This window comes from Cynoglossus semilaevis, chromosome 2 (assembly GCF_000523025.1).
Source record: "Cynoglossus semilaevis isolate Cse_v1.0 chromosome 2, Cse_v1.0, whole genome shotgun sequence".
Classification (NCBI taxonomy): Eukaryota; Metazoa; Chordata; class Actinopteri; order Pleuronectiformes; family Cynoglossidae; genus Cynoglossus; species Cynoglossus semilaevis.
Window position 1 is genome coordinate 6,849,797 of NC_024308.1, and position 10,701 is coordinate 6,860,497.

General features: G+C 38.3%; 2 protein-coding genes across 15 annotated transcripts in view; both read left to right on the top strand.

Moving 5' to 3' along the window:
- The window catches only part of kdm4b (lysine (K)-specific demethylase 4B), a 25,176-nt gene extending 16,008 nt beyond the window's left edge, over positions 1-9,168 (top strand). For both annotated transcript variants that reach the window (XM_008333354.3, XM_008333363.3), the window contains exons 10-22: positions 1-98; positions 439-623; positions 794-914; positions 1,515-1,678; positions 1,893-2,091; positions 4,452-4,528; positions 4,682-4,737; positions 5,044-5,152; positions 5,461-5,676; positions 6,176-6,352; positions 6,796-6,915; positions 8,221-8,313; positions 8,455-9,168. The exon at positions 1-98 is cut by the window's left edge and continues 144 nt beyond it. In XM_008333354.3, the coding sequence (XP_008331576.1) occupies positions 1-98; positions 439-623; positions 794-914; positions 1,515-1,678; positions 1,893-2,091; positions 4,452-4,528; positions 4,682-4,737; positions 5,044-5,152; positions 5,461-5,676; positions 6,176-6,352; positions 6,796-6,915; positions 8,221-8,313; positions 8,455-8,955 (2,116 nt within the window). In that variant the 3' untranslated portion in view covers positions 8,956-9,168. The remainder of the gene's footprint in view (positions 99-438; positions 624-793; positions 915-1,514; positions 1,679-1,892; positions 2,092-4,451; positions 4,529-4,681; positions 4,738-5,043; positions 5,153-5,460; positions 5,677-6,175; positions 6,353-6,795; positions 6,916-8,220; positions 8,314-8,454) is intronic.
- The window catches only part of dock7 (dedicator of cytokinesis 7), a 428,740-nt gene that overhangs the window by 406,290 nt on the left and 11,749 nt on the right, over positions 1-10,701 (top strand). The gene's annotated exons all lie outside the window — the stretch shown is intronic.

Here is a 10,701-nt window from a genome sequence, read left to right on the forward strand (position 1 = left end):
GGCCAGAGAAGCTATGATGACCCTAGAGGCCATGGAGCGCGAGGAGCAGGAGGCTGCAGATGCTGCTGCTAAAGCAGCTGAAACCCCAGCTGTGGAGAGTAAGGGAATTGGGTTTTTTTTTTTCAATCTCTGTTTCTTCTTTTTTGTTACGTGAAACTAAAGATTAAGGTTATAGGTTAAGGGTATGGAAAATGGAGTTTGAGTCGTAGTTGTTAAATCCTCACTAGATAAATTAGGAGATGATCAAAATCTATACAGATCATGTTTCAAACTGAATTCTTTCTCTTGGTTTTTATGAAATGAAATGTGAACCTTTTTGACTTCCAATTTTTTTTTTACTTACCCTCTCAACACAGGACCCGATCCTGAACCGTTCCTTTGTTAACCAGTCATTTATCCTTTTTGCCCTCATCTCATCATTTTTCCTTTTTTCTCCAGTGCAAGATCCAGAACAGCTGACAGAAGAAGAAGAGATGAAGGAGGAGAAGCCAAAGATGTCACACATCAACAGCGCCATCACAGGCTTTGAGAAAGCATTTGAACAATTTGCTACAGGTGGTGTTCAAAGCCATGTTACCAACCCTGTCAGCAGGCCTGATATCCTTAAAGACAACAAACCAGATGTAGGTGGTTTTTTCTTTTTAATTATTTTAGTTGTCAGTATTTGCAGTTTATATATATATATTAAAATACATTTATTGAATTAATTAAAACACAAAAGATGTAGATGTTATATTTATATTACTGCTTATAATACAGCAGGCTATCCATATTAAAACTTGTGTTCTTTCAGGTGTGCTATTCCAAGATGAAGATTCCAACGGAGGTGAAAAAGAGTCGACGTCATCCCCTCACTAAGCCTCCAATGCGCTCTCCACTGTCCATTGTTAAGCAAGAACCAACAACTGACAAAGGTATGAGTTTGTCATTGCAAATTTTACTATTTCTTTTACTTCTTTAATGACCTTGAAATTGTTTTTTGTTTTTTTTAAAAAAAGCTCAAACCGAAATTATAAAAAAAAGAGCAACACTGAAAAAAATCCTCCTCCTTTTCCCCTCCTGATTGACAGTTATTGATCTAGGGATCATGACTTCCATTTACCTGCCTTCAAAGTCATTTAAGGTCTGCAGCAAGGGACTTGTCCTTCAGATAGATGTATTTGGAACAATGAGAAAGAGAGAAGGTGTGTTGAGAGAAAACAACTGATTACTGGGAAGCATGTGGAAACAATGAACTTCTGTTGCTCCAGGTTTAACAAACTGTCTGGATCAGTAGCTTGAGGGGATTCACTGCCAAATTGATTTCTCACCTCAGCAACAACCTGCTACTTTATTTTATTGTTGTCAAAAATGTATATGCTGTTTTCCTTACCTAAGGTTGCATTGTTAAAAGTGTGTTTTTCCACAATAATTAAGTTCAATCTAATCAAAACTTATCTGAAGTGGCATGAGTTGGTTTTTTTTGTTTTTTTTTTATATAACTGCATCTTTTGTATGTTCTCTGTTTATTCCAGTAGAGACATCCTCACCTGTGCTTCTGGACCGGGACATAAAGAAACAAGAGCACCTTTGGCAAAACCTGTCACCCAACTTTCTGGCAGAAAAAGCTTTCAATGTTGCAGTGGCAGCTCTCAAACCATATTGTGCTGTTTGTTCAATCTTCTGCTCCTACAAAAAGGTACAGTCTAAAGTCTAAATTAGGAATGTTTGGATGGAAAAACAGAAGTTGTGTAGTTTGTAAATAAAACGTCGCTGACATTACAAATGAAAAAATATGGTTTGGATGGAAAAACAGAAGTTGTGTATTTCTGAAGTTGTGTAGTTTGTAAATAAAACCTCGCTGACATTACAAATGAAAAAATATCTAACCAAAACTCTCATTTTGACTCCAGGCACAAAAGGACGCTTCCAGAGAAGAAACCCGAGCTACTCCTCCCTGTCATGGCAACAAGACTCGTCCACTAGTCCCTGAGATGTGCTTCGGTGTTGGAGCAGGAAATACAGAGCCTTCACCCACAAACCCTCACATCGGGGAGGATGGAACCAGTCTCCTGCTCCGCTGTTCGACATGCAACATGCAGGTTCATACAAGTAAGTGTGAAGTCTTCCTTGCAACAATGGATTCGATTGAACTTTATTGATCTCACACTAGAAGTTGTTTTGTTATAGCAACACTGGGACAGAGGCAAATAATTATTACAATAGAAAGGCTGCACAAAAAACATGGTCCTTTGGAAAAAAAACACAGTACGGAATGATATAATTCAGTGACTGAATAATAGTAGAAAATATCACTGTATTTGATCATTTTAATTATTGCACTTTAGCCATACTACAAGACTATAATAATGTGAAACACATGTTAAAGAGGGATGAGAAATAAAACAATTGTTTTGTTACAAATGAAATGGCAGAATCTTCTTTCAAGCATCTCTACATTGGTGGATTGAGAAGACTGTAACAAAAGCATGAAGTGAAACTTGTTAATGCTTTTATTCCATTAAGACTTAGATACTTTAATTGTCCCCTTGTTGGTCTTCACTGAGGTGCAGCTTACTCAAACTGCTGTCACCAAACTTTACGACAGCTTATAACACATACAAACCCCACTGGGCAGAAGAACCTTGAGTAACCAATGCTGCTCACTAATGGAACCAGCCTTCAGTGGCTAATACATTTGTCACTTTTAGTAATCACTTTAAGCAGTAATTAAAAAGTATGGGTTGTCCCGATAGCATTTCTTTTTTTGCAAACTGATATGAGTATTTTCATTTGTGTATTTGCTGATGTTGTGTAATGTCACCAGTACTTCTTCAGGTTGGTTTACAATAAATATGCTGTGAACTAGAAGACAGTGTTATATGTAGGTGTGTGGGTGATAGGGTGACATGCATGCACATGTGTAGGTGTGAGCTTTGCCCAGATACCATGAGTTGTAAGTACATTTCTATAAATTTCCAGTTCCGTTTTCTTTCTTTTTTTTTTTAAAGATTTCTTTTATAAAATTATTTATACAGTATGTCACGTTTAATCAATGTTAATGCAACAACAACAACAAAAAAAATAGTTTTCCTGAATTTTAATAACAAGAAAGCACAGAGCTTCATATTTTTGGACCAATTTGTGGAGTTTTATCCGATTGTGTGCTGCCAGTTGGGATGACAGCAGCTGTGGACACACTACAATGTTTGATTTCTAACACTTGGTCCTTGGAACCTTGGTCTGGGCAATATACAAGCCTCTACACAAGCTGACATGCTTTACGCAGACTCTACTGGGGTTTTACACTGTTCCTCTCTCTTCACGACTTCTTTTTTCTCTCTCTCCCTGCACCCATGAGGATAGTGCTAGGAAAATAGAAAGCATTGAAAATGAGACTTCGCTGCAGCAGTGCAACAAACTGTCAGCTCCAATCCCCCTTTGTCACGCTCACTGAGGCTTTTTAGTATAAGTCTCCTTGACTTGGGATGAACTGACAAAGGCTCAAAAAATGCTCCAACCATTAAAACACCTTTCTGAGAGTAGTACAACACGGACTCACCACCTTTTATTTAAATGCTATAAACATTAAAAAATTAATTGTCAGCGTGTTGAAACAGTAGTCAAGGGTAAACAGAGGATTGCCCATCTTTCACTCTACTCTCTATCAAGAAATGCAACTTTCAGGTCTGTTCAAAATTTGGTTGTTAGCGAGAAAAATGTTAAAAACAAACAATACTTTGAAAGCAGTATCGATTTTCCAGGAAGTCTGCATGTGTCTGGGCGACGCATTCGACCACCGCAAAAGTTAGAGTTGGGAAAATGTGAGCACATGCACAGTCAGTGAAACACACATAAACCCTCCTGGGTTCTTATTATCCCTACTCCAAGCTGCTGAAGTGAGCATACCTTCAAAAAGACCAGCTCATTAGTCATGTAGAAATGAAGAGGGAAGAGAACCAGTGCTGCTATTGATGAGATGGCATCAAGCAGAAAGAGATTGCTGTCAAAAATAGCAGTTCTGCATCTGACACTTGAGTTTCACATAGTCTTGGTGTTGATGTGCAACTAAATATAATTCACACCTGCATGGAGGTGCAACAGAAATGTGCGCACTTTTTGATTTACAAGTACAAATTACTACACTGTGATTTATTGGTGAGATCAGAATTTATTGTGTAATTTGTTTAGGAAAAAAAAATAGTCTCAAGTGTACCCAACCACATATGATAGTGACCTGTGTCAGTTTTGAAAAAGTCAAATTTGTTATTGAAAATCAGAAATAGGCCATGTATGGACAAAAACTTGAAACGTATATGGAATGTAAGCTGAACTAGACGTGGAAATTAGCTTTTGTGATGTGTGTGTGTGTGATATTGTACACCATTTGCATTGCAATGTTACTTGGAAACAATGTGAAACATTTGGAAAGGATAATGTGAAGTCATTAATCTCACTTATCACTTTTATAGGTTGTTATGGTGTGAAGCCAGACTCTGTCACAGATTCATGGTTGTGCTCCAGATGCACTGAAGGAGCCTGGACAGTGGTGAGTGATGGCACAACTCATGCGCAGTCTCCCTCTATAAATTTCAGAAAATCTCAGCATCCATTTCTACTTGTTTAGCAAGAAAGTGTAGCTTTCTTCGAGGAAGTGCCCCACTTTCATCGCTGCTTAAACCTTATCCTCATTGACTTTCAGGAGTGTTGTCTTTGCCGCTTGCGTGGAGGAGCTTTCAAGAAGACTGTTGATGACCAGTAAGTGAAGCATGGGTTGACTCCTAAAGTGGCTTTCAAAGAAATGCTTAATTAAATGGAAATTCATTAATGGATTTATTTCACGCTTGCCTTCACAACTAAATATCCAAGGCAGAATAACAACTAAAAAAATGTATTTGTAGCCCACATGTTGTCTGATAGGATCAGTCTAATACATTTTTGGTTTTATGTTGACAGAGTTAGCCTCGTTTGGCAGGTTTTCTGTTGTTTTCTTTTTCTTTCTTTTTATAAATCACTAAAATCTGTTAAATATGTTTTCTTCTCTTCTTTTCTTTCCATAACCAGGTGGGTCCATGTCATTTGTGCAGTTGCTGTTGCTGAAGCTCGCTTTGTCAACGCCATTGAAAGGGAACCAGTGGACATCAGTGCTGTTCCAGACACCCGCAAGAATCTGGTAAGTCTGAGCTGCAGACGGCTTTATATTTATAAAAACAAATGTATGTGATTTAGTGAAATGCTAATCTTTAACCAGGTTGTTTTTCATTTGAAAATTATAAATGTTTTTCTTTATTCTGCAAACCCAATTCTGTTTCTTAAATTTGATTTATTAAGTTCCAATAGAGACTGTAAACCCAAAGACCAAATAAGAAATCCTTGTGATCTTTGATCTTTGAAATTAAACAAATGAGTTCTTGGTAGAGTTCACTCTCCTAATAACATAACTCATTAATGAAAATGTTTTTTTTTTTGTTGTTTTTACAGAAATGTATGTTCTGCTATAAAGAAGCAGAGGCACACACACCAAAGGGTGTAGCCAAGGACCGCGGTGCCTGCATCCAGTGCTCTTACGATAACTGCGCCACCTCCTTCCACGTTACCTGCGCCCAGATCGCTGGAGTCCTCATGAAACCAGCCGACTGGCCCTATGTGGTCTCTGTCAGTTGCCACAGGCATCAAAAAAAGCTCAGTCTGCCAAAGGTAAGGGGGCAATTCTGATTAGCTGTGGTTTCGTTTATTAATTGTCACTGGTTTATTAAAGTAGATATTTGATCGTAGGTTTTGATGTAGTGAAGTTGGACTTAAAGGTGTTCCTTTAACACAAGAAATGACTCTCGATCTTTATTGTGGCTTCAAAGAAGATAAATTGTTGTACAACTATGGATTCATTGATGTAATACTGTTGTTTATTTTATAGTGAATGATAAATGAGAGTCACACAGTGAAGGAAGTATAATCGTGACTACACTCATCCTTCACTTACAACTTAAGTAAAAAAGGCGAATAAACTTTTGTTGAAAATATTTGTAACCAAGTATTACTTAAAATGGGTTTTTGAATATTCTGACTCACCTATATCCATGTCTTCAAATAGGCCTGGTGGTGAGACAGTCCTGATCCAGCCTAAAGCTATGATTGACTCTCTAACAAAAAAAATCCTTCTTCTTCTTCACCCTTGTTCCTTGGACTTTCTCTCCAGACACGAACTCCACCCAAAACCCCACAGAGTCTCAGTCTGGGCCAGAAAGTGATTGGCCGCAACAACGACAGTTGGTACTACCACTGTACCATCGTTGGTATTGCAACACAAACACTGTACGAGGTCAACTTTGACGATGGTTCCTACTGTGACAACGTGCACCCTGAGAACTTAATGGTGAGTTTTTGTTGTATGTTAAATGCTTTATAGCTCCATCATTATGATGAGAGAATTAATGGAATGGCTTAATGAAAAATGTCAAACTGTCCATAACTTGTTGTGAGAGAGAAGTTAAACTCAGAAACACTGGAAAAGATCAAATCCGTTTATTTACAACAACAAAACTTCTACAAGGAGGGAATTCATTCCTAATCTGCCAGGCTTTTAGAGATGCACACAAGTGGAAAGTGGAGCTGCATTAAGACTATATTGGCAATAAAACATTTTTCACTGAATCATTCTTTAAGCTGACGTGGGTTATTAAGTCTTAATGTAATTTCTTAAAACACCAGTTTATCAGTGGCTCACAAATATCTTGTAGTAAATTACACCAGCAAATTGCTTAAATATTTCTCTTCTTGTTTCCCTTTTCTCCTTCACCTCGTGTCTCCTTTCTCCAGAGTCATGACTGCCTCCATAACGGCCCCCCCAAAGGTGGAGAGATGGTCGTGGTCAGCATGCCCGAGGGTCAGATGTTGAGCGCTTCCTTCATTAAAGCGCACACCCACACGTACTACCAGGTTAGACGAGAAACAAAACTGTTGTTAAATATGCCTTATAGTCATTTACAGTCGGGCCTGCACTGAGTGATAAGAGCTTTACAGCCAACATTGACTAATTCAAAGCATCACTAAGCAGACAGGGGTAAATGTTTCGCATTTGAATGAGTCGATTTAAGAAAGAAAGGGAGAGAAAATGCAAATCCACCCTGGACCAGCGTACATGGACCAACCAGGCGGAAGTTTTGTTTTTATTCTTGACATACTTTGTGTGTCCGATGCTTTTCTACAGTTTGACTTAACATTTAAACAGCATCGGAATGTTGACCTCTCTTTACTGTTAGGTTCTAATTAGGATTGTCCTAACGCTTTATTTTAATGACCTTGACCTGGTGACATTCACTGAGCTTAATTTTTCTTCACATCAGAAGACTAGTTAAGTCCAATGTGAAACAAATCTTTCCATCCATGGATGGAAAAGTTAAGATGCATGCTGGGAAAATTGTGTACTTACAAATTTTATATAGCTCAGTGTTCTATTTTGCTGTGAAACTGTTGCAGAAATTCAATAACTGTTCAATAACCAGTTTGTGAAGCACATCTTAATCTGATTTAAGGGCTGATTAAATCATCCTGAGCACCAGGCTTCTGTAATACATTCATCTAACTAAGATAGCCAGTCTCCAAATTGTGGTTTGCAGCCCTGAAGAAGGAACAAAACATTTTTATCTCCCAAACTGCTTTGATTTGACTTTATTTTAAAACACTAGAGGCTCCCATTCATCATCTTTAGCTTCAACTACAACATTAGTCTTCTGATGTAGGCACAGATACCATGACTGAACTTGTTCTTTGCCTTTTTTTTTTTACCCAGAGTTGATTGTTGTGTCTGAGTCTCTTCTGAAACCATAACAATGTTGTTTTTTTGTTTTTTTTACTCACCTCTGGTCCCTGTGTAACCCAGTGTTAAAGATACAGAACACTGTTAAGAAACCAAAACACAAGCCTCCAGGTGGTCACTGTGACCTTTGCCTTGTTTTGCTCCAGATTTTTTTTTTCTAAAAAAAAAATATTAACATTTTATTTAAAGCAGTAAGCCAGTGTTCTTATTCAGTCATCAAGCAGCTTGGGGTTCACTGCTATGGTCAAGGACATTGAAGCAAAACAATAGTTGTTGATGACCCATGTTGTCATGGATGAGATCCAACCTTTGAGATTCTTGTTAAAACTTTTTTTTCTTTCTAATTTGTGTTTCCTGATCAGAGGGGAAAAAAGAACAGTTGAAAGAAATGTGAAGTGTTTACCTTGTTGTTTTTTTGTGTAAAGGTCGAGTTTCACAACCAGACTCAGCTGATGCTTAAACAGTCCGAAATCCATACTTTAGACCAAGATCTGCCCAAAAGGGTCCGCAGCAGACTTGTAAGTATTTCTGTGAAATTCAGCTCCCTGGTGACCAAGGCTACCTTTTTGTATGAATGAACTAAGAGAAGTAGAACCAGTCACATTTATCTTATTTAAGGAAGTCGTTTGGTTTTTTTGGGTTTTTTTTTGTGTTTTCAGGCAATCCCTGTACCCACGGAGGAAGTCCCTTTAGCAGATGAAGCACAAGCAGCCAAGCGCCGTCGTCTGCCTTCTGCCCCCGCCCCGCCCCCAGAGACCTCCGTCAAAACGACGAGTCATCCCGTCTGCCCAATCACTTCAGCCCCTGTAGAAGCAGCACAAGGTGACAGATTGAATACACCGCAGACCTCACAACACCTATCTCAGCTAAGCTTGGTCCCACAGAACGCCCCCTATCCCACCAACAGTGTTCAGACAGAGCCTGAAACACCAATGGACACAAACTTCACCCTCGCCGACACTGTCATAGAGTCATCCCTGCTGACCCCACAGATAAACCCCTTTCAGTCGACATTGAACTCTGACCCCCTGCTTTCTGTGCCGTCCCCTCCCCTGTCCCTGCAGCATAGCTACACACCCAGCAGCGGATTCGTTTCCTACATGGAAACTCTGTTCTATTCACATTTCCCTCAGGACGATGGATCTGGACCCCTGTATTAAAACAAAACGACAACTCCACTATGTCATTACTTGGTCAATGGAGGCTGAGCCAGTATGAAGTAAGCTAATGGAGGTAGACTCCACTGAGTGCCGGAATAATGTACAAACACATTTTCCTGAAGTTGCTCTGAGAGCGCAGGGCAGAAGCAGGAAGTGACACGGACACAAGAGCACTCTTTTAATGCATGTTACTTTACTATTTTTGAGTTAATGTTTATGCATGTTACTTTACTATTTTTGAGTTTTGAGTTGGAGTGGTGCTTTGGCTTGCTTTGATACAGCAGCTGAGGCGGCTTTTTTTTTTTTTTATTGAACAACATTATTAATAGTTTTATTTGTTACTTCACTTTTTTTCTTCTTGGCTGTGCTTTCCTTCTCTGTCACATTACATATTTTGTCTTTGGGTGGTTTCAACTCCATACCTCGTTGCGTCAGTAACAGCACACTCAAATTCTGTCTGCAGGAAACTAGTAAATACAATAACCCCTCAGCAGTGAGGGGTTATTGGTCTGGGTGGACTTCACTTAACCTTTGGTCTGTCAAATAACCAGCAACAAAACTATCTTTTTGTCAGTCCAGCTGCCCTTTGCTTCGAAGGTGACAGCGCAAAAGTGTCACATTAAGACGCAACACGGATATTTTCAGTACTTTTTTTTTCTGGATTTTGAAACAGGTACAATGGCAAATGGTTGTATAAAAAAGTATTGTTGAGGGATGTCAGTATTTAAATGTCCTAGTTAAATATGAAAAGACGTATTTGTAATGGAAAAAAAAACACGTGGAATGCAAAAACTAGTAGGAATGTCCACAGGGTGTGTATTTGTAAAGATGTGTAGTTAACATAGTTAACAGAAAAGACTTAAGTATAATGATGACGTTCATATGACTGCACCTGTTCCCACCCAAAACTCTCAGGGTTCCTACATGTGGAATATTAAATATACTTCTCATGTGAACTTCACAAAACTGTAGGACTACTTGTCTTATTGTAATGGCTCCTAGTAATGGTTAATCTGCTTTACTGAGTGAGATTTCTTCTTTACAGTCACATAATCTCTATGAAAATAAGGTATGATATGAATTAGGTAATTATGTAGGAACCCTAACTCTGGGCAAATAATTTTGTTTAATAAATAATTCTTGGTCTAAATAGTATGTCATAACCAATATTGTATATCCTTAATGTTGTCTGTCCTTTCTAATAATGTATTCTTTCCTTTTTATTTCGAGATGAAGAAAAAAACGTGGACAATTTAAAAAAAAAAAAAAAAAAAAAAAAGAACCTATTTTTTGTTTTTACACATTTTTGCAGACATATTACCCAGGTTGTAATGAACCAAACAAGGTGCTATGGAGATATTACTGACTACTAAACAAAAAGAAGTCTCCCAACACTTAACTTGGACATACTGTAGGTTGTGTATTGTAAAACAGATTTGTAAATGTCTTTCTTGAACTGAAACCTTATGTTTCCTTGTCACGTCAACTGAATGTTGGAACACACTGGAGTTCCTGTATCCAAGTGAAATCATCAAGAAATCTTATTTCATAGGGATTAAAGTGGGTTGCTAGTTGCCAGCTCGTGTGCTTTTTGAGTCTTTATTGGAACAAAAAGCAACGAATGTTGCAGCGGTTATCATCAGTAGTTTTGGTTTCACCTAAAAACTAAAAAGACACTTTGGATGTGAATCTGCTAAAAACATAATTGTTGGTTTTGGTCAAGGCATGTTTTGGGTGATTTTTGAA